Source organism: Salvia splendens, chromosome 19 (genome assembly GCF_004379255.2).
Source record: "Salvia splendens isolate huo1 chromosome 19, SspV2, whole genome shotgun sequence".
Lineage (NCBI taxonomy): Eukaryota > Viridiplantae > Streptophyta > Magnoliopsida > Lamiales > Lamiaceae > Salvia > Salvia splendens.
The window spans coordinates 27,954,799-27,976,567 of record NC_056050.1 but is presented as its reverse complement, the minus strand read 5'-3'; the positions used below and the strand labels follow the sequence as shown (position 1 = coordinate 27,976,567).

The following is a 21,769-nucleotide window of genomic DNA, read 5'->3' as shown; positions in this document are numbered from 1 at the left end:
CGTTCTAAGAGTGTTATAGAAGCATTAACTCATCATTAATTAAAACTAAAGTTTATCAAAATGGTGAAATCTTTATGGTCCTTTAATATGTCACGCCTTATATTCAACACAAGGGCTCATTGTTAAAGGAACAAGCAACCACATAATGTAGAAAGAAGTAGAAAGAAAATCAGCATAAGTCGTTTATATGCATACAATAATAGCATGTGATTCTATAACAAGAATATATTTTAGTTAATTGTAGTGAATTGTTAGTAGTACTTTTTAATTGCATTAAAGAGAATTTACATTTATGCATGGGATGCAATATGAATCACAATATTGCATTAACGCTGCATCAATAATACATCATTGAACAACATTTGTATTATAGTACAATTCATGAGGAAAATTTAATCTAAAAATGGAGAGAAATAATTATTGGAATGAGTCTTCAGCAGCTGAACAAGCTGAATATCTCAAGTGGATTTTGCCTGATCTTAAGGGTCTTGATGCTCAAGAGGTTCTTAAACAACAGTTTCAATAAAACTCATATACACATATAGTTTACATCATCATCGGGTAGGCGGAACCCAATACGTTTCACTAAATTGGAACTTCTTAAGTTAACAGGGCGATGCTCGCTCATTTGCTTTTGTTTTCTTGTTTCTTTAGATAGATTGCTTGCTCTGTTGATAATAATGCTTATGAATTTGTATGTATGAGAACAGGAGAGTGCGTACGAATACTATAATTTTGGACAACGCGGGTTTGACAACGGGGAATCGAGCAATTGCTTCAATGAGAGTGTTTTTGTGGACTATGATGATGATGAAGCCTTAGCAAGATCATTGATGATGATGGATGTTAATGATGATCAATTTTCACCTCCCCCTTCAAATGTGACAGAATCATCTATTGGGGTACAATCAATACTCCTTAATTACAAGATTAATTCAATCAATAGTTGATTTAGTAAGCATATACTATATGGTCAAATTTTGCTGGACCATGTAGATCATGACATGATGACATTGATCCAGATACAACGAGTCACGAGGTTCTACCTTTTGTTGTTGCAAGTTTACGTTCTGAATTGCTTATGTAAAGCTAGATCGTCATCTTTTTACTTGAGTATTTATGTGTGTATAGGAACGGGCGAATGTGATTGCACAGTACAATTATGGACGACACGGATCTGAACGCGGGGAATCGAGCATTCGCATTGGTGAAAGGAATTATGTGGAATACCATGACTTTGGTTCCTATGCAAGAGCAATGATGGAGAGGGGTGTTGATGTTTATAGCACAAGTACTCCGGTATATCAATAGTTACTTACAAATTTAATATAATTATAATCGTAAACTTCAATTTGATAAATTGCTTAGACGTGGATGACACGGGTTTTAAAGCAAAATTTGTAAAGTAAGATAAAATTAGATAGAAAGAAAAAATAGTTGAAGTGTTGTTAGTAGAATGAAATACCAATATATCCCCATCATTAAAAAAGTAAGAGAGAGACAGATTGAAATTTGTGTGTGTGTGTGTGTTCAACTTGAGTTGACCTACCTTATACGAACCAGAGTGCAAGTAAACTAAGAATTAGAGTAAAATCAAAACATAAATGTAAACCTATATTAGAGCATTCACAATGGTTGGCCGATAGAGAGGCCTTCCCGATCGGTCCCCATCGGCCAACCATTGCAGGGAAAGGGGCCGATGATAGGCCATTGCTTCTCTCTCCCTCTTGGCCGATATATCGGCCTTGGCCGATGAGTGATGGCCGATGATAGGCCTTTCATTGTGGAATAAGGGCCGATGATACAAATATTTTTTTTTAATTTTTTATTCCATAATTTCTACACTATAAATACTCCATTTTTATTTAAATTTGCATCTCGTAGTATTCTTTTTTCCAATAGTGTAATACAAAGAATATTTGCATATTAATATTTTTGCATTTAAATTTATTTAATTTGATAACATATTAAATATAGAAGTGTTAAAATTAAAATAGGCTCTTTGATAAAAAGCTGATGTGGAAAGGGAGGTCCCTTCCTTTGTGAATGCTCTTAAAGGATGGCTACCGGAAGGTCGTACCGAGATGTTTCCATAAGTTTTCCCCTGATATCTCCTTGTAGCTCTTCATAAAGTGGACAATAATGAACTATAATATGGGCAGTCCTCACAATAGATTCATAATGTTTTTGGAGCTTAATCCATCTTCGATACTTGGAATCGCGCATAACATGAATATCAGGGAGGGCATAAGATAGTATAAACTTCCAAGCTATCACCCTCTTATAGATTCGTCCACAACCTTCATCCACCGCTCCCATTAGAAACGCAAACTCCGTTGGTGCTGTCTGGCCACTGTCATTCCATAAAAGAGATAGACTCGAAAATGAAATTGGATTTTCTTCGTTGTCTACCAAAACCTAATCAGTTGTGCACTCGGGAATAATCTAGCTTTTTTCATCTGATGATGCCATACTAGGTAGGGGTGCGGTATACCTTACCGAGAACGTCATACTGCATACCTTACCGAAAAAAACGGTATGACAAAATATCATACCTATACGGCTATGCCATATCGAATTTTCAGTACATTGTTACCTTACTATTACTGCGGTGTACCGCACTTTTGCGGTATACCAAAGTATGGTACGGTATACCCTAATACCGTTATGCAAAAAAACTTTTTTATACACAAAATATTTAAAAATAGGATTTTTTGAAAAAAATTTCTTTTTAATTCTATATTATATGTAAATATATTAAATACACGTAATATATATAATATTTCAACATGTCATATATAATAGTATTTCAACATATACTACGGTATATTGCGGTATGACATACTTGGATTTTACATGGTTTTAGGGGGTGGTTTTGTATGAATTTGATCATATATCGTCTATTATTATATCTACTTCTCTATTATGTTGGTATGTTGACCATTTTGTTAAGAATGTGTATAAAAAGGTGCAAAATAGGTGGATGTGCAGCAGCCTTGGTTTGAGACAATTTTACTGGAGATTTTGAATTCCAATCAACCCCCAATGCATATCATTATCTTCGTCTTCGAAAGAGCTTTGCGTGAGTATCTTAAACACCTCAATCGAAGCTCTGTAGAAGAAGTTATGACCGTTTTACAAACACTGCGCTGTCCAGAAAATCTAACGCGGCCGGGTGAATTGTTACCCTATAATTCCACCCGGCCGGGTGTCGCAAATTGAGCGCTGGAAGGTCAGAAACTGGTCGAAAATCATCACCCGGCCGGGTGATTTTTACCCTTTATAATTCCACCCGGTCTGGTACGTTGTTTTGGTGTATTTTTATACCAAAAACGCGATTTTTTATGGGGATTAAAAGGAGAAAAAGCCTAGGGTTCAATCTATTCTACACTTACCGCCAAACACACATTCTCTCTCTCTCCGAAGAACTCTTGGATGAAGATTCAAGCTTCAATTCCTCCGCCAATTTTAATTCGTATCATGAATTCCATTGTTTTTCTTAGTTTTGGTTTGTTTTCTACCATGAACATGAGTAGCTAAGCACATTTCATGTAGAATTCTTGGTGAAGATGCATTGATTCATAGTTTTAATCCAATTGACTTCGGTTTATCTTGCTCTTGCAATTGTTTGAATTATTCTTGTGCTTTTTCCTATCAATTGCTTGATCACCAATTGGGAGTGTTAGGGTTTCTTAGAGTAATCGGGAGATGAAATATTTAATCTTGAAAGAGGAATAATTCACACCTTAATTCAATAGAACTCGGGAGAGTTGAGATTTTGAGTGTGATCATTAATCTAATCAATCTGTTAGGAGTTAGGTCTAAGAATTAGAAGGGGACTTCAATTATTACACCTAATCTACGGATTTCTCACCTCGGGAGGGGGTTTAATCTGCAATAGTGATTGATTCAACAATTCTGGAGACTTTAAATGGTAAATCTATTTCAATTGGGTTAGACTATGAGTTGTGCATCGGATCCTTGAATTCTGCATATTTCTCCATCATCTTATACAACTTGCTTAATTGCTTTCTTGTTTAAGTGTTTTACTTTAATCTCTGAATTTATATGCTTTTAGTAGTTGTTAGTTTCAAAACCCAAAATTTCCTGATTGTCTGGATAGTAGTTGAAATTTGTCCGTGGTACTTAGGTTTACACTTAATTGTCTCTGTGGGATACGATATACTCTTGCTTGCTAAATGCTATAATAACCCCGTACACTTGCGGGTATTAATTAGATAAAATAAAGTTGAGTCACGGTATAGAAAAATTGATACTGTTACCGTACCAAAAATGTGGTATACCAAAAAACTAGTATTTTCAGTACTGTAAATGTGGTATTTCAGTATATTTCTCCACCCCTAATACTAGACGGATAGAAGTATGATGAATAGGAGTGGTTGTATTGAAGTGATACTATTATAGGGGAATAGAATTATGACGGACAAAAGGAGAGGTTGTATTGAAATGATACTCTGTTAAACTATTAGGGGATAGAAGTATGGAAGACAGAAGGAGAGGTTGTATTGAAGTGATACTCTGTGCTAAAGTGATACTATTAGGGGATATAAGTATGGCGGACAGAAGGAGAGGGTGTATCGAAGTGATAGTATTAGGGGTTTAAACTTTAGAGTGGAATTTTCATTGAACAATTTGGATCCTTCTTCCCCATTATATGTCGACAGATTTGATTCTGTAGCATGTCAGTACAACTTGAGCTAACCTACCTTACTCCACAATAAAGAAATGTTATAGTTATTCTTCCACATATTTCAGTCTAGATAATACAACTCCCCTGTAAAAGATAGAGCATTCGACGGAGGTGTATTTTACTTAATCTCATTAATGCTATGCACTTTCTTTACCTATCTTCACCATAATCTTATGCAAAATTATAGTATATGAGAATTTCTGGTAATTGTTAAGGCATTCTTCGTGCTTGGGTTTGGTGATGCGTAAACAAATAAATCATATAGATAGATCTATTCAACTGATTATGAGAACAATTAATCACATGATAAATAATCCATTGCATGCTGGAAACAATATAATTAACTAACAAGGAAAATCAAAATCATATATCATGAATTCCTATGGTTTTGAATTACCAAACAGATTTTTCAAAGAATCGTCGATGGCTTGCACCTTTTCCACGTGATGTTCTTCATACTCGACCATGAACCTTCTTATTTGTATCTCGAACTCATATAATGACCTTTGGGTCTTAATTAGAAAGAAGACAGATTTCCAGTTCTGTGAAGAACTAAAAAATTTCACTATCGGTGAAAGTAGGCAACATAAATTGTAACTTAATTAGGTCACCAATCTATATAGAGTTATAATAGGCCAGATTATGAATTCATGGAGGTTGGACTTGGGCCAAATCTGTTGGTCTTTTACTAATTAAATTGAGCTCCAATTTAATGCAAGCTCAACAAAATATTGTTATCAGCCACTAGAGTTAAATTATATTGACTACCCATCCAATCCCAAATTACAAGTAATCCAGATTTTACCTCTTTAATTTATTATTTCTCATGTTTAAGATATAAATATCCATCAATTAATTTAAGTTTGCTATTTTATTTTAATTAATTAATATCTTTTTTCAAGAGTTGTTTAGTTCAAAATCTTTATTTATTATTCTGGAATAAATTTCAATCGACTGGGTTTCCGAATAATATTTTTCGAATAACTGGACTCACCAAGTATATGATTCATTTTAGTCTACTATGCTGAAAAATTAGACTTGTTTACTTCTTATTCATTTAAATGTTCGAGAAACATCTTATAAATGCATAAACAAATATCAACGCACTAAAATTACTTCTTCTCGCCTTTGGTTAAAAGTGGATTGTAGAGTTTATTATATAAAAGCAATTCTATCAGTACAACATGCTCGAAATATACTTTTCAGCATACCAATCTTAACACTAAGCTGCAACATGGAAAAGGTTTCTAAATAGAAGTTTATATATATTTCGGAGATAGCGGAAATGCCCATTTCTTCATAGCCTATATGTGGATATTCGTCTTAGGAATTAACTTTTTTTTTCTTTTAACTTGTTTATTGTTTTATAGGTTATCCGTCGAGCTCTGCCTCTACAGATACTACAAGAAGGCGGTACTGTTGAGGATGCAATGGATGTTTTTGCGAGCCTGCTACTCTTACACAGATTACTAAATGGAAGGTTTATACCATTAATAAGAAAAGCTATCTTGCAATATGGTATACATTACACCCTGCCAATGAGATTAAGATTATAAGTACTCTATAAGACACTTTTTTTGTTTCTTTACTCTGTTATGCATCTGCATTGCATATGTACAGCAATTTAAATGCAATTGACCCCAACTTTTATTCCTTGGACTGACTACTTCTTCCTTGGAGAAGACCTTAATTAGGATGCCTCTTATCCTTGTTAGTACTAAAATACAACCAATGTTTCTGCTCAATAGTGAAATGGGAACTTTTATCTATATACATATACTTTCAAATTTATGTAGATTACATTGGTTTAATGATTAATGTACAAGATAGGGGATTGATTTATATGTTTGTACAGTGACAATGAAATTTACCTGCTGAAACAATAATCACATATATATATTGCAAACCCCCATTTATAATCAGGAGCTATGGGGGAAATTTCACAACATTCGTTGATACAATCACATACCATTTTAAGTTTCTGAGCTAAATTACACCCTTTTAACCAAACAAATAGTTGAGATTTGCATCCTATACTAAGTTCAAAAACAATCAGCTCGCGTTCTGCAGATGCTGCCACCACGAATCCTACCGTGTATAAAGCCCCATAAATATTATGGTACAAGGGGACTCCAATCACCTTTTGAAACTTGCCACTGGTTAATATGACTCAACTCAATTTTCCTGAACTACAGTTCTGATTCGGGAGTGACCCGTTTTCCTCTACATGTGAAGTATTGATCGAGGAACACTGTCCTGCTGTAAAACCATTTACCTTGACGGTTGCTTGGAGGGCATCTGTAGAGGTATCTGACTTGGCAGGTTCAGAAAATTTTATGGCCAGCTCTTCTGGACCAACCTGTTGCAAATGCTGCTGTTGGGATTGCAGTTCCATTCGCCTCAGAGATGGCACGTCACCCTTGCAGTATCGATGCCACATATTTCTGTATGCTGACTCTAGTCCCCGGGTGAATTTAGATCCATCACAAAGGGGGGATTTAATCATGAGATCTCGCAGTCTCATTCTTAAATTCGAGAGGGCTGTAATATCAGAGGCCAACTGCACAGCCCGCTCAACATATTCATCTTCATTCTCAGCAACCAGGTTTTTTAAACCTGTAGAGAAATATATTAGTTCATCGTATAGTTGCAAATCCCAGTTCATATTATATTTCATTCTCATGAACTACTGTCAAAAAACATAACATCAGTATATGTATGATTTCACTAACACCATCAATATGTAAATTATAGTTTACTTTAACTGGAAAGGAAGTATCCAATAGCAGTTGAAACAGCTCATTCCGGTACATCTAACTAGAAAACAAAATAGGGCATCTCAAATGAATACCTGTAATTTTATAAAAGGAAAAGGAAAATTTCAAAGGTTTAAATCTTCAGATATGCTCTGAATAGAATGAAGCCTATCACAAGAGATCCATTCGTTACAGCTCAGAATTATACTAGTAATACTAAATTAGGTCTGTAGTTCACTTTTTATGAATTAGGACAGATTGTTGGAATTTTCATAGTTTCTCAGTAATGTTATGTATAAAAACATTTTACACTCATGGATTCAAAATAATTGTGATACTAGGCCAGGGTGCAAAGGATTTAGTATTTTTGGGATCTTTGTTACAAGAATAGAGAAGTATCCACGTTGACGATTCTAGAACCTCAACCTAAGTGAAGCCTGACCACAAATAAATAATGTGTGCATGAAAAGAATACATACCGACAGTCTGCAGAAGACTCACACCAACATTATGAGCATGCACTAAGCCTCTCATAGCAACACATGGGACTCCCATGTACAAAGACTCACATGTGGTAGTTGTCCCAGCATATGGAAATGTATCCAAGCTGAAATATATAAAAAGCAACACATTAACCTTGAGAAATGTTTGATGTGCAAACAACAGAGTCGGATAGATAGAGTATAAATAATCACAGTTTAATCAAACTTAGGAGTAGCAATTGATCCAGAGTCAAATATTAAAGCTTAGAAGTGCCTGAATGAGAATGGCGTCACCCAACTGTTTTAAACTGAATTAAGGCTGAAGAAGAACTAGTTCGTTTTAGTATGAATTAATGGTATCACCTTATGTCCATCAAAGAATATGATTGCATATGATCATGATTGAGAAGAATTAGAGGCAGAAGATCAACGCGCAGGGATTCCAGTCCCAACTTCTCCAGTGCTGAAAGAAATTGTTGTCTCACACTTTCACAGCAAAAAGGCTTACACTTCACAATGAGCCGAGAATTTGGAATAGCACAAAGAATTCTTGCCCATACTTGCAGCACTTTAGGTGTTATCTGTTGCAATTGAAATGTTTAAGGACTCGATCTTAATAATAAGTGTCAAATAATATTGCTTGTCCCCATTACCTTTGCCAGATTGTTAAAGCTACCAAAAGTAACAAAGCCATTAGATAGTGCAGGTGTTGGACACACTGGACCTGCTTCTGGCGAAGGAGTGTAGCACAGAAATGAGTCAGGTAATCGGACTAACTCTTCAACATGCCTGTCATTGATAAAAATGTACAATGTAAACTTGAGCTGAATAAATAACTAAACTCTCTCATGGAGACAAACAATAATACAATGGATAAAAATTTTGAAATTTACTTTTGTTTTGTATCAGATGGATCAGCCAGCGCATCAGTTATCCTGTAATCAATGGTAGGTAAACCAGCTGTATTAGGGTAGCCAATCCATGTCACCTACAAAGCCAAAATACTCATCAGATGGCACCAAAAAAAAACAAATATAGAGGACCCTCTCATCATATGAAACACTGTTTTCTATTAGTTTAAAGTTCCACAAGCCATATAAATAAGGAACAACTTGGTGTTGAAGAACTAAAAGGTGAATCAACCCAAAATGATTAGTTCGGAGTCTAAGTTATTTTTTTGAAAGGCCATGGATCAGCACCTACATTTCAGAGTATGTAGGAATTTGGTAAAGAAAATAAAAACAAAACATAATATAGTCAGCTCACACAATCATTAAAGTGAATAAGATTCCTGCCAGTTGAGCAAATTCCAACTTAAATGCCCAAAGATGTAATACTTCCCAAAGAAGAGAGAATGAGATTGACAAACAACAATTATACGACCCAGTGATGTGCAAAGTTTCCAAGCTTGTGCAGAAAATTTACCTGAACAGGTGCAGGCCGGCAAGCCATCATTCCCAACTTGTTATTTGCAGTATGACCAGTAAGTTCAACAAGGATATCAATTTTATCTTCTCTGACCATGCTTGCAACTTTTTTCTCATCAATCCCATAAATATCCCTCCATTCTCCACCATTTTTTAGGACCCTATCTCTAAACCTGTTTGTTTTTGCATCTGCCTGTCACACGATCATTTGATCAATAATATTTTAGAAATGTTTTGAAGACAGTCACTTATCCTAGATTCTAGAAATACACTCATTGTGGGGAAACATAAAACTATGAGAAAGGATTACAACAGATTTCTTACTTTGACAACTGCTGAATAAACAACCACCTTATAGGCTGTATAGTCATGATAGATAAGTGGAGCTTCAATAAAGTATGAGACTGAATGAGTAAAATAATCAGGAGACACGTATCCGATGACAAGTGGCCTTTCTGGGTCATTTTCGTTGTCCCAGGAAGTATATTGTGGGAATAACTTCATAAAGCGCCTGCCCCAATCCCTGCAAGTTTAAATTTTGAATAAGGAACCAGAAAACAAATATTGGACACTGACTATTCGATTGAAGAAAATATTAGAGTACATATTAGAACACAAGAAAATGCTAGACCTGGAATATTAGTACAGGAATACATAGAAAGACTACCAAAGCATAAAGTTACAACCATTATTGATCTTCTGGTAGTGAATAAATGGATCAAATTTTTAATCATCATAACTGCCAGTCTGACAAGTAACTAATATCAACCACATTGCTCTAATTTCAAAAGGGAATCCTCTAAGTTCAAGAAAAAAATGTACTGTATTTATTTTCCATAACAAGTGTACAAGTGCAATAAATCATACATGCAACTGACAAGCTTGCCAGAACAGACCCAAGCATACAGATGGTAAAAGTGCAAAGCATGGCATGACTGCATATGTTAGTGAACAATACATCAAAACTTTAATAACTTAACAGAGTTTGAAAAGGCACAGCAGTTCAATATCCAGCTATGATTAAGCATGTAATGTCTGATTTGTCAACCTGTGAGCCTCATATAATTTATCATCTGTCCCATCATGTATATAGTTCATAGCAAGCAACCGATTCTGCAGGGTAGGATAAGAAATTAGACAATAAACAATCACAATAGATGACAAAAGGCAAATTTCAGATCCAGGAAGTCACTACTATGCAACTTCTTAAGATCATCCTGATACAGGAAGTCACAAACAAGTTGCAGCCAAAGACCTGCGTCAGAGGGATATCCAATGAATCATAAGAGATGAAAGAACACAAAATAGTTACCAAAACACAGACATATTTTGTTGCAATTGGAGCAGGATCTTATCTTCAAGATGAAGTGTAACAACTCTGAAATATTTCAACAATTACATACTCTGAGACCTATCCTATGTCATGTCGTGCATATACAACACAAGGACGCATGGAAGAAGCAAAAAAAATCAACAGAGCAAAGACTCTTAGAATGGTAACTCTTCTGAAATGATGAAATCTTTCACCAATTATAGTCCTGGATACCCTTTTACATGTCACGTCTAATATTCAACACAAGGACTCGTGATAAAAGGAAAAAATCAACCATAAAATGTAGAATTCAGATAATAATTAGTTAATTACAGGCTTGCAGCCCAATGCAAGAAAAGTTTCAAGAACTAAAAAGAAAATCGACGAGGGACTGTGTAGAATATACTATACCTGGCCTGCATTGCGAGAGTCAGGATCTATTTTGAGGCACTGCTCATAAGCTTCAACGGCGAGAGATATGTTGCCAGCATCTCTATAAAGGACCCCTGCACATCCGAAGAATAAAAAGTAACTATAATGGTTGGTGAGAAAATAACAGAACACACAACAGATGTCACTATGGCTTCATCAATGAACACAACAAAGCGTTTACTCTGTGAAATGAAATCAACCATTTTTTTCCTAATTAAAGTGCCCTTGTATGAAATATTAAAAATTGGTATCATTCAATTCCTTGAGATATGCCACACATAACATGAGGATAAAAGTAAGATTTGTACAAATTGTACTGGCCAAACCAGCGCTTTATTTTTAGCAAGGGTGAAAAGGACCTAGATTATTATAAGCTTCTGCATAAGTCGGATTTGCAACAATAGCTTTCTCAATCATACTTGCTGCAGCATCCATTTTACCCTGTGCACAGAATGACAGAATGTGACAACTTGTCCAACCATGAAACTATTAAAGTTATAAACAAGAATTCTAAGTACAAACCTGGACAGTATATACAACTCCAAGATTGTTCAATGATTGGGAAAAATTTGGCTTGATTGACAATGCCAACTGCAAATAAATGGATATCATAAGAAAAAAGAAGTAAAACATGCTATACATTCACCACAAATATTTGCCCTTGGTGGCTTCAAACTTGCCTGGTAACACTCTACTGCTTTATCTAGGTTGTCTCGGTCCTTATATATAACACCTAAATTGTTGCAAGCCTCTGCACAATGAGGATTGAAGTGGAAGGCCAGTTCATAAAATACAATGGCCTGCATGAGATGAATTTCACTTAGGAAAATGTCAATAGGGCATGACAGAGAGTACATGAAGCAAGACAAAGCATTAAGACCTAAGTGCTGCCTTAATACAAGTTTATTATCTACTGCAATTACCACTTTCCAGCATAAAGCAAAAGGATGTTACAAAATTAGTGTGTCAACGATACAAGAAACGACAGATAGGGACAGGAAAGAAACAGCTCCATCACTTAAATATCACCCCTGTGAGAAATGTATGTTTGAAATAAAAGGTATCTTATGGACCATGAACTTTATTTTCAATTACCATATCAAACTTCAACATTTCTCCATAAGCAACGCCAAGGTTATACATGGCATCAGCATAGTGCCAGTTATAGTACAGAGCTTTCTTATAATATGCAATGCCCTGGTTGATGTCACCCTCCAATTTTACCTGGATAGAAGTAAGTTGAGTCAATAATCAAGATAAATGATAGGTGAATCCACAAACCATAGTATAAAAAACGTAAAAATGTGAATGCATATACAAGAACTATCAGGTGTTAGAATAGATTTTTTTTAATGGAACAACCATAAAGTATATAATTATAAGTTCCAGGGTATAAGTTTAACAATGGTAACCCATGGCGCACCCTTTTTCCCCCGATCCATAGGATAAAATCATAGAAATATTTAATGATTAATGGAATATCTTCTGTATTTCAGTATAGACATAACTTTAAATAGAAAGAAGCCACACCTTCGTGCCTAAATCAGTTAATGCAATGGCCATGTTATTTTTTGCTATCTCGAAGTTTGGAGAGACAGTCAGACACCTGCACATACAAGCATGGACAAATGTGTAAGATAGATGAAAGCTTATCAAACAAGTACATAGCTAACTGAGTACCTTTCATAACAGGCAATTGCTGACTCCAGATCCCCACGATTTTTGTAGATAACGCCCATGTTGCAATATGCTTCAGCATACATAGGTCGCTCTATTGCAGCTTTCTCGTAGCAATTAAGGGCTGTGTCATATTGCATCATTTCGGAATAGACGACACCGAGGTTATAATAAGCAGGCTGCAGGCAATGAACTGATACATCAAAATTCAAATACCAGAACAAAAAATCAAGTAACGAAAAATAATCATGGAAGTCAGGAAAATGTTGAATTACAGCATAGTGTGGGTCAATTTTGATAGCTTCGTAATACTTCTGAATTCCCTCTTGAGTATTACCAGCAAGCTTTAAGCTGGTTCCAAGGTCCGTTAAAACAATGGCCAAGCATTCCGCTGCAAGCTTGTATGCAGGGTCAGCCTTAAGAGCTTTCTGATACATCTGCACCAAATTAAACACGCTGAAGATGGAAGGTGCAATCCCAAACAAGAGAAAAAAAAAAGCCCAGCTATGTTTAGCAATGCAAGAAACTTCTAGCACAGATGCCATGACCCAGTTCCAAAGCAAAGAGAGACCATATAAATTATCAACTCCAGAACAGTATTTCAGCATCTTCCTAACTATAATCCAGCCAATTGAAATACATGAACCAGAGAGGAGAAAATAATATTTTCCACTAACAAGCATAGAATGTACTTCTAGTAAAATAATGAGAGCGGAAAGTTGGGCCTTAGATATTCATAGTATTGCAGTTCGTAAAGTTAGTTTGAATCATTGGAGTGTGCAAAGTGTTGTTATCAATGTGACTATGAGCATACATAGAATAAGTAGGGAAAACCCCACAACAAAATTAACCAGATAAAAATAGTACTTAGGTTCATTGTTATTAACTTTATGGAAGCCTACTGGGGAACTGGGTGAATGAAACCTTGTAGCTATTAAAAGGGAGTAGGAGAAGGGAAAGTTCATCCATAAGAAATAGAAAGTCTTCGGGGCTGTGACCAAGTTAGACTTCCCTACTTATAGAAGTTAAAATTCTTAAGGATTCGTCATAAACTGTCACCTATACAATCTTTGTAACTCGCTAGCAGAAAATTTGGAGTTTGTATCTAGTGTGAGAGCTCATTCGAGAGGTAAAATAGCATTTCTTCGAAGCTTATAGAAAATTACTCAACCAAGTTTAAGATAAGGAGAGCATGTGCAAGCATACCTCAGCTGCCTCCACCAGTCGACCCTCGTCTTTATACAAGATACCACAGTGTGTAAGAGCACAGGCATTTTGAGGATCCAGCCTCACAGCTTCAGCGAAACTCTCATACGCAGGCCTCCCCAAGTTCTGCATTTGTAGGCAAATCCCTTTACCAATATAAGCTTCAACATTTTCAGTATCCTTCTCCAAAATGCTCTCGTAGACAGAAAATGCATCCACGAATTTGTTCCTAGAGCGGAGAATGTTAGCATATGATAAAGCATCTTTCCCTTCAAAACTCTTCTTCGCTGGGGTAATGCCCAGAGGCTCTCCGCTGCCCGAAGAAGGTTGCCCCCCTTCGTTTATGAACACGGGACCATCTTGTGAATCTTTTACTTTTTCACTATCTGCATCTTTTTTTGTTAGCTCCATCTAACTTAACAAACAGGCTCAGAATCCTGAAACAAAAAAATGATGTATTGGTGATTTATGCTGGATTATAATTCAATGTTAAAGAACGATTCTTTCTATTGAAAAAACAAAGCCATCACAAATTTAAAACCAAATTACCACGCCTGCACTCAATCACGTAAATACCACCACCGCCAAAGACTCACATAAACAACCAGGGGCAAACTCACGCTGCACAATCTGGAGGTGACGGGCAGCGTCCATCCAGCTGAAATTTATCACTCCATGATCGAAGGCGGTCGATTCCAGCTAGTGATTCTCACAAGCGAAAAGGACAGCAGCGATGCCACTTCAGCTGCAGCGACGGCTTCGGTTCGCGAGTTCGTTCCCCTTTAGGGTTCTGGGGAGACTAGGGCGGTGGGAAGGTGAAAGAGAGGTGAATGGGCATGGAGGTTGAGGGAAAACCGTCGGGAAATCGGGACGAGAGAGGCGGCGTGATGTTGTTGACGGGTTTTGAGGGGAAAAATATTGAAGTCAATTTGAAAATTAGGGATTTTGAAACTAATTTGGGTTTTTTGGTTCAAATATGGGAAAGAGGAAAAGGAACATAAAGTTGAAAAAAAATTGACTAGGTCTATTTGAACATATTTTTGCATAACCAACTCGAAGATGCATAAATGATACTAGTAGTAAATCTCATTCGAGTTTATGGTTACAAATATGTAAAATTCAAACGAGATTCGTATGAAGCCCTAAAGACAAATGATCGTAAATTTGTCATCGTCCAGATAACTCAAGCTATTGGCTCTCTATCATCATATTGAAGTGTTCATGTAGCTCTTACTTGAGTTCACGTATAGTCATATACATCTCATCAAATCTAAGCATATCTTGTAAATATATTAAGCTTAGATCGATCAAATCGGACCTTAGCGTCATTCTTCATTGTAAAGTTTTTCTCACGAAAATTTGGAACAATCTTTAACCTCACCTCACCTCACCTCACCTCATATCCAAATATAAAAAAGATAGGAGTAGGCGTTAGAGTAGAAAGCAAATGAGTAAGCAACATTTTCTTTATCTCTAATGTAGTATTAAAAAGTGTTTGTTGCATGAAAGTGAAAAAAAGTATGTCAAATCCAATGTATATGTGGAAGAGAAGGTTGTGTTCTAATCGATTAACAGCAACAATCAATAAAATATGAAGTTTGATTCAAAAGCTAAAAGATCACATTTAGGTGCTAGTTGGATTCAATGCAACATAGGCTAGAAGATCACATTTAGCGATGCAAGCGAATATGTTTCTTGCATTCAGATGCAAAAGATACTTATGCTCTGAGTTTCTTTCAACCGATCACCAGAAGTACCCGATTTCTTCACTCTTTCAGGTGCAACAAGATCAACAAAGCCTAACTGCTCGAGGTTCAAAATATTAAGACATTCGGAATAGTGATCATCTTGAGCTTACGAATTATGGGGAGATGTAAAATTGGTAAAAGAAGTAGAAACATGGTCTTGTCTTCAAGAAGGCTACGAGACTACCACCATCTCACTCTTGTGGTCTTGTTTATAACTCTAATGTGACAATTGACACTTCCACTTATACTTTATCTCCCAACACTAAGATTTCGCTATAACTTAGAAGTTATGGGTTGCGTAAATTAAGTCAATCTTTTCCTAAAAGTCAAATTAAAGAATGTTGAAAGATACTAGTTTAGCTTAAACTAATGCATTGTTATTTTAGTTGATAAATCAACGTTTATCAATGTCATTCATTATATCATGCTAAGTTGCCAACTCTATATTTTTGGAAGTATTTTAAGATTTATAATATTTCCAATCCAATTGTCTATCTTGATTAAGACTTTCATTAGTTATTTTTTATCTTGTTCTTAACTACACTAATTACGTCTAAATTTATAATGTAATTGTCGAATGAAAATTTCCTTTTTAAATTTGTTTCTGCCGTCCAAATCACTTCTCTATATATATACTTGCGTGTGTTTCCCTTTCTAAATTGAAGAAAGATAAAGTTAATTAAGTTACTTATTTTTGCCAAATTTCATTCTTCCAAAATCATTATTTTGGTATGTCTCCTTTCAAGGCGTGTATTTAGTCATAAAATGAATCTTTTTAGCTCAAAACACATTCTACTCGTTTATAATTTAGTATAATAAAAAATAGTGAAAATGAAAGTTAATACTTAATATAAGCATATAAACCTAATTAATCACACAAATGATTGACAACAAGATTATGGACGAACATAAGAATATCTAATTTATGCATCTTTATCAATACCATGTCAATGTCAATTTATACATATATATTTATAAGATAGAAGAGCTCAGTTAGGACACATGAAATAATTTGCTAAATAAGAATTCAAGCTAATTCTATATCATTGATAGCTTGTTAAACTTCATGTTGAAAACATCCAAAAATCTTTTAGTCTTTTGTTTTCGACAAAGCATTTGAGACACTTGACAATTTAGTTGGTCGTAACTTGACTTGATGAAACAGTGTCACAATTTTCATACTTAGAAACTTCATCAAATTCGTTAATGATCAGATTTGATGCATTTCTATATGTATTACAAGGAATTCATGTTATCGAATTTTACACAATATGCATCTTGAATTAAAAATTAAGACAATAAATTTAAGTTTATCAGTGTAGAGCAAAGATTGAAAATGTACAATTTATGACTTGTTACGAAACGAACTTCTTCTTCTTCTTTAATTATCTTACATTTAATTTTTAAACACATGATTATTTTTATTGTCCCATTAAATAGAGCATGCTTATTACATTCACATTAAATATGGAGTATAATTGATACAAAATCAGCACAACTTAAATGATTCATCAGAATGAAGCTTTCTCTTCTTCATTGATTATACTATTATCTCTATACTAAATACTCATTTTGGTCCTTAACATATTGTGATTTTTTTATTTTAGTCCAAAACATTATCTTTTGAATTATTCGATCCCTCACAAATAAAAAGGGGTCACATTTGGTCCATTTTGGACGATTACGTCAAATTTGACGGAAATTCCCCCTCCAGCATCTCCGCCGCCAAGCTCCGCCATACCATCACCTTCGGTCCTCCTCCTCCCTCTTTCTATCTCTGTCATGTCCTTCTCTCGCTCTTTTCTTCTCAATTAGAAGTTCCAAATTGAAACACGGCCTTCTCGGTGTCATCCCCCTCTGCCTCAGAATCGATTTCGCGGCACCCTCATTTCTCCTCGGACATGCCGGCTTCCGACTCACGGTGTTCTGCCGCTGCTGCTCACCATCAAGTCGTCGTCTCGCCTCCTCTCCCTCTCCCTCACCCTCGACCCCTCCATCGACCACCTCCCCCTCGCCCTCGCCGTCGTCCAGGCACCCTCCGCTACGGCTGCCTCCCCCGCCGCAGTTCCACCTCCTCCTCTCAAATCGTGGTTGCGGCAACACCGGAAGGCGTCGTCGTCGCTAACTTTGCCGGAGATGAAATCGATCGGATACACCCCCGATTGCGGCACCTGCAATTACCTATTTCGGACTCTTTCGAAAATCGATCAATTTGAGGAAGCGGTGGAGGTGTTGAAAGGGATGGGGAGGGCGGGATGCGTACCCGATTGCGACAGCTACGGAGGATTGATTGCTGAGTTGAGCGAGGCGAGGAAGGTGGACGCCGTGGCGGAGGTGGTGAGGGAGATGATGTAAGGAGGGGGTGCGGCTGAGGGATGAGACGGTGACGACGGTGGGTGAGGCTGAGGGATGATGGAAGGTGGATGCCGTGGCGGAGGTGGTGAGGGAGTTTGGGTTTAGGGTTTCCGTCAAATTTGACGGAACCGTCCAAAATTGACCAAATGTGACCCGTTTTTATTTGTGAGGGACCGAATAATTCAAAAGATAATGGTTTGGACCAAAATAAAAAAATCGTGCAATATGTTAAGGACCAAAATGAGCCTTTAGTCTTTTTTTTATATAAAGATGGTTGTGTTCTATTCCCTTTTAAAATAATTAATTATTTTTTTTTAAAAAAAATATCTAAACCGCGTTTTGGCTTGGCTGGAATTTCACTCGTCGACAAAAAATTCTCCTGTACATATATATATATATTTATTTAAATTAAAAACAGAAACAAGTTGTATAAAAAATAAGTAACAAGTTGTACATGTATATAAATACTCCCATTCTCTTCATATCTACCACCTTCTTGCAACTGAACATCAAGCTTCGGGTATTTCGCATAGCTCACTTTTTGTCAAAGGTAAATTCCTATCTCTCCCCCTTTCTGTATAATTGCTGCTTAATTCGAGCCAGAATTTTCAGTATTGCTCTCGCCGTAGTGTGGATTTTTGGATTATTAAATCGATTTGCAGTGAATGTTCTTTGCCACAGTTATTCAATTTAATTGGATTCGGTGTGTGCAATCCCCCTTGATTAGATTGAAATTGAATTTCTGTTTTATCCTGATTTTAGCTGGTATCAGTTAGGTTAGAACGCTGCGATTTTGGATTCGGGGACGCGGATATTGATTTGACAGGAGCAAATGGGTAAAAGCATGGATTTTGTTCAATGGCTAGGGCAAGACATGTCACTGAAGATCTTTATGTGTTTGGATGACCCTATCGATCTTCTTCGGACGAGTGCGGTTTCGCGGTCTTGGCGTGAGTTTGGTGAGTTCGCTTTCGTCAATTATGATCTACTTGTTTCATTTCTTCAATGTTGATTTTGTGACCTTTGCCGTAGGTGTAGCGACAATTGGGGTTAGAATTGAATGAATTTTGCGTTTTATTTATCCAAACGGAGTTGCTTGATTACTTATGCTTTTTGTGGTGTTGATTTTTCTGCAGTGATTGCTAATGGCTTATGTAAGGAGCTTTGTTTGAGGAAGTGTCCGGAAGCAGCAAGTTTTGCCCGTGTTGTTGTAACCAAAGAGTTTGTCGAACCTAGGGGAACTGCTGTGGAAGGTTCTGGTGACTTGGCTTGTCTGGAGAGAGAGCACAGAGTGTATGCATCCTTAGGTGGAGAGCTTGTAACATCTGGTAAAGAAAGTTGCATAACGGATGCCGTCTGTGCGTCTAGTACGGATAACTATCCACACGAAAGCATCAAGAATACTTTGGAACCAAGTGATAGGATTGGCCACAGGGCCTCGTATTGGTCGAGCAAGGGTGCGACTGATCCATCTGCTTCAGAGACATTGATTTATAAACTGGCTTCTCAGCTATGTCTGATCACTGAGTTACGTGTGCATCCATTTCAAGGTAGTTCTATACCATTTTGTAACTTTCAATTCCCGATACATTGTTTGCTTCAGACTGATTGCTTGAATTTCTTCGATCAGCATATTTTCAGTTTGGCTTCCCCATATATTCACCCAAAGCTGTGAGGTTTCATATGGGCTATTCCAAGGACCCTCTGGAGATAGACGATGAAGAAGAAGATGAGTTCATGGATGTCAAAGAATACCATGATGACATGTTTGTCTGGACATATAGCTCTCCAGAATTCCCAATGGCTCAGGTAACTTTCTTAGAGACTTCTTCGACTTGGCTCTTGTTTCTTTATAATTTCAGGAATGCACTTGCTTGATTTCACGCAATAAAAAATCATAGATGTGCTTAAGCGTTGATAAGCCTAGCTGTTTCCTTATTCTTAGAGGTTTTTGATGAAACATTTGTCATATTAAGGATTCCTTTTTTTCGTTTACATTTTTTAACGCATGGAATTCGTTGCTGACCTGGTTCTTTTGTAAATGGATTATAGGATAATTTCTTGCAAAAGTTTAAGCTTCCCAAACCCATTCTGTGCATCGGAGGAATCCTTAAAGTGGAGCTGTTAGGCAGACTGCAGACTCAAGAAATGGACGGATTATACTATATATGGTAAAGCTGTTCTTTGCTCAATTCGCCTATTGCATTGCCAGATACCCACACATTCTCAATCCAAAAACCACATCTAAAAATTTGTTTATTGTGTCACAGCATCAATCATGTTCAAGTTATGGGACGATCACTCTCCCCTGTATTTGACGTGGAAATGATTGGAGACGAAGGAAAATGCACCCTCAAGTACAACCCTGTTATGAGATACACTTTTCCATCTGTAGACATCTCAGAAACAGAGTCAAGTAGCCGATCACATTTCCACAGGTTTAGTGAAAGCATTAGGAGCTGGGAGCAACTGATCCTCAACACATTCCGCGGTGCAGGACCTCTGATAGATGACTACGACTCTGATAATGAGTACCTCAACTAGTCACAGTTTTCCCGAGTGATACCATCCATCCTCGTATGCTTTTTGCTTCTGTATCTCATGTACTTTGACATCTCTTGCTACATGAATAGGGAATGATCGTTTAAGTTTTCTTCAAAGAGGATTTTTGTGATTTCAGGTAACTGATTCTATGACTCTGTGAGTGTATGGACACTAAAAAATGGTACTGTATAAAATAGGTCATATACTATGGGATTTTGATTTTTTTTTACTTTTGAACTTGTTAAGAAAAATACTTGATGATTAATCTATTGGATCACACTTTGATGGTCAATAACACCAAAGTCAATTGTGAAAGCTTATTTAGAAAGTCACAGCATAGAGAGACATAAGAAAATGAAATATACATATGTATTCAATCCATATGATTCACAAACCAATTACATGCTAGGAAAATAACAAACATCCCATAAATCTATGGAGGAGTATATGACTATATGGAAACACTTAGCTACTCATATCAATACATAAAAATACAAACACCCCATAAATCAATGGAGGAGTTGATGATGATTTCGTAGCACAAATGCTTCATTTTATGATTCTTTGGCTTCACCAATTTCTCTTTCGTTTTTCCAGTAACGTTTTTCATGCTTCAAGACATATTCCATTCCAAATATGCTACTCGTTTAAATTTTATTCGTAGTAGGAGTATAATCTAATATTATTATGCAAAAGCCCATATCACCTAAAATAACATATACTACTCCACAAGTTCTTTTAATTAAAATTCTAAAGTCCAGTATCTTAACTATTCCCTTTGTCCCACTCTAAAAAATGCATTTCTTTTTTGGCACGAGATTTTATAATATATATGAAATATATCCGTAAAGTAAAATGTATCACCTAGAATGAGACATGACAATTGTAATTATATGGAGTAATCCGTATAATTTTAATACAATAAGGGGGTGTTCGGTGTGCAAGATTGTATCCGAAATTAAATTTATAGTGTGTTTGGTTCATAAGATTCAACCAAACAACTCAATCCTAGATGGATAATCATGGACAATTAGTTATAGCTAACCCTCCTATGACTAAAATAATCTCTCAACTCAAATCGTAGATCGTGTCTTGGTTTATTTTATCTTGGAAACCGAA

At 36.2% G+C, this 21,769-nt stretch overlaps 2 protein-coding genes across 7 annotated transcripts; one reads left to right on the top strand and one right to left on the bottom strand.

Moving 5' to 3' along the window:
• Positions 1-6,577: 6,577 nt before the first annotated feature.
• On the bottom strand, positions 6,578-14,959 carry LOC121779541 (probable UDP-N-acetylglucosamine--peptide N-acetylglucosaminyltransferase SPINDLY). Of its 4 annotated transcripts, none has more exons than XM_042176882.1 (19): positions 14,553-14,959; positions 14,004-14,440; positions 13,073-13,234; positions 12,801-12,976; positions 12,651-12,726; positions 12,216-12,344; positions 11,801-11,920; positions 11,643-11,711; positions 11,480-11,561; positions 11,100-11,194; positions 10,572-10,631; positions 10,425-10,489; positions 9,701-9,899; positions 9,375-9,569; positions 8,843-8,937; positions 8,603-8,738; positions 8,313-8,530; positions 7,947-8,074; positions 6,578-7,327 (listed from the first exon to the last, which is right to left on the bottom strand). In XM_042176882.1, the coding sequence occupies exons 2-19, from the start codon at positions 14,412-14,414 to the stop codon at positions 6,882-6,884; spliced, it is 2,862 nt and encodes a 953-aa protein (XP_042032816.1). In that variant the 5' UTR covers positions 14,415-14,440; positions 14,553-14,959; the 3' UTR covers positions 6,578-6,881. The 4 variants fall into 4 exon arrangements, with proteins under 4 accessions (XP_042032816.1, XP_042032818.1, XP_042032817.1 ...); XM_042176884.1 differs by having other exon boundaries at positions 14,600-14,959; XM_042176883.1 differs by having other exon boundaries at positions 14,624-14,959.
• Positions 14,960-18,539: 3,580 nt separating this feature from the next.
• LOC121780288 (F-box protein At4g00755-like) lies at positions 18,540-20,858 on the top strand. 3 transcript variants are annotated; one of them, XM_042177836.1, is made up of 6 exons: positions 18,540-18,656; positions 18,879-19,065; positions 19,243-19,656; positions 19,737-19,915; positions 20,159-20,277; positions 20,377-20,858. In XM_042177836.1, exons 2-6 carry the CDS (start codon positions 18,939-18,941, stop codon positions 20,648-20,650), a joined length of 1,113 nt encoding a protein of 370 aa, XP_042033770.1. In that variant the 5' UTR covers positions 18,540-18,656; positions 18,879-18,938; the 3' UTR covers positions 20,651-20,858. The 3 variants fall into 3 exon arrangements, with proteins under 3 accessions (XP_042033770.1, XP_042033769.1, XP_042033771.1); XM_042177835.1 differs by having other exon boundaries at positions 18,869-19,065; XM_042177837.1 differs by having other exon boundaries at positions 18,610-18,656; positions 18,883-19,065.
• Positions 20,859-21,769: the final 911 nt, after the last annotated feature.

Excerpts from the sequence above, each read along its gene's own strand:
- LOC121779541 (XM_042176882.1), bottom strand. The coding sequence starts at position 14,414 with ATGGAGCTAACAAAAAAAGATGCAGATAGTGAAAAAGTAAAAGATTCA. Across the intron at positions 8,739-8,842 it reads CCATCTGATACAAAACAAAA|GCATGTTGAAGAGTTAGTCC; the intron begins GTAAATTTCAAA and ends TATCAATGACAG. Across the intron at positions 8,075-8,312 it reads TATTCTTTGATGGACATAAG|CTTGGATACATTTCCATATG; the intron begins GTGATACCATTA and ends TATATATTTCAG.
- LOC121780288 (XM_042177836.1), top strand. The coding sequence starts at position 18,939 with ATGGGTAAAAGCATGGATTTTGTTCAATGGCTAGGGCAAGACATGTCA. Across the intron at positions 19,657-19,736 it reads ACGTGTGCATCCATTTCAAG|CATATTTTCAGTTTGGCTTC; the intron begins GTAGTTCTATAC and ends TTCTTCGATCAG. Across the intron at positions 20,278-20,376 it reads GACGGATTATACTATATATG|CATCAATCATGTTCAAGTTA; the intron begins GTAAAGCTGTTC and ends ATTGTGTCACAG.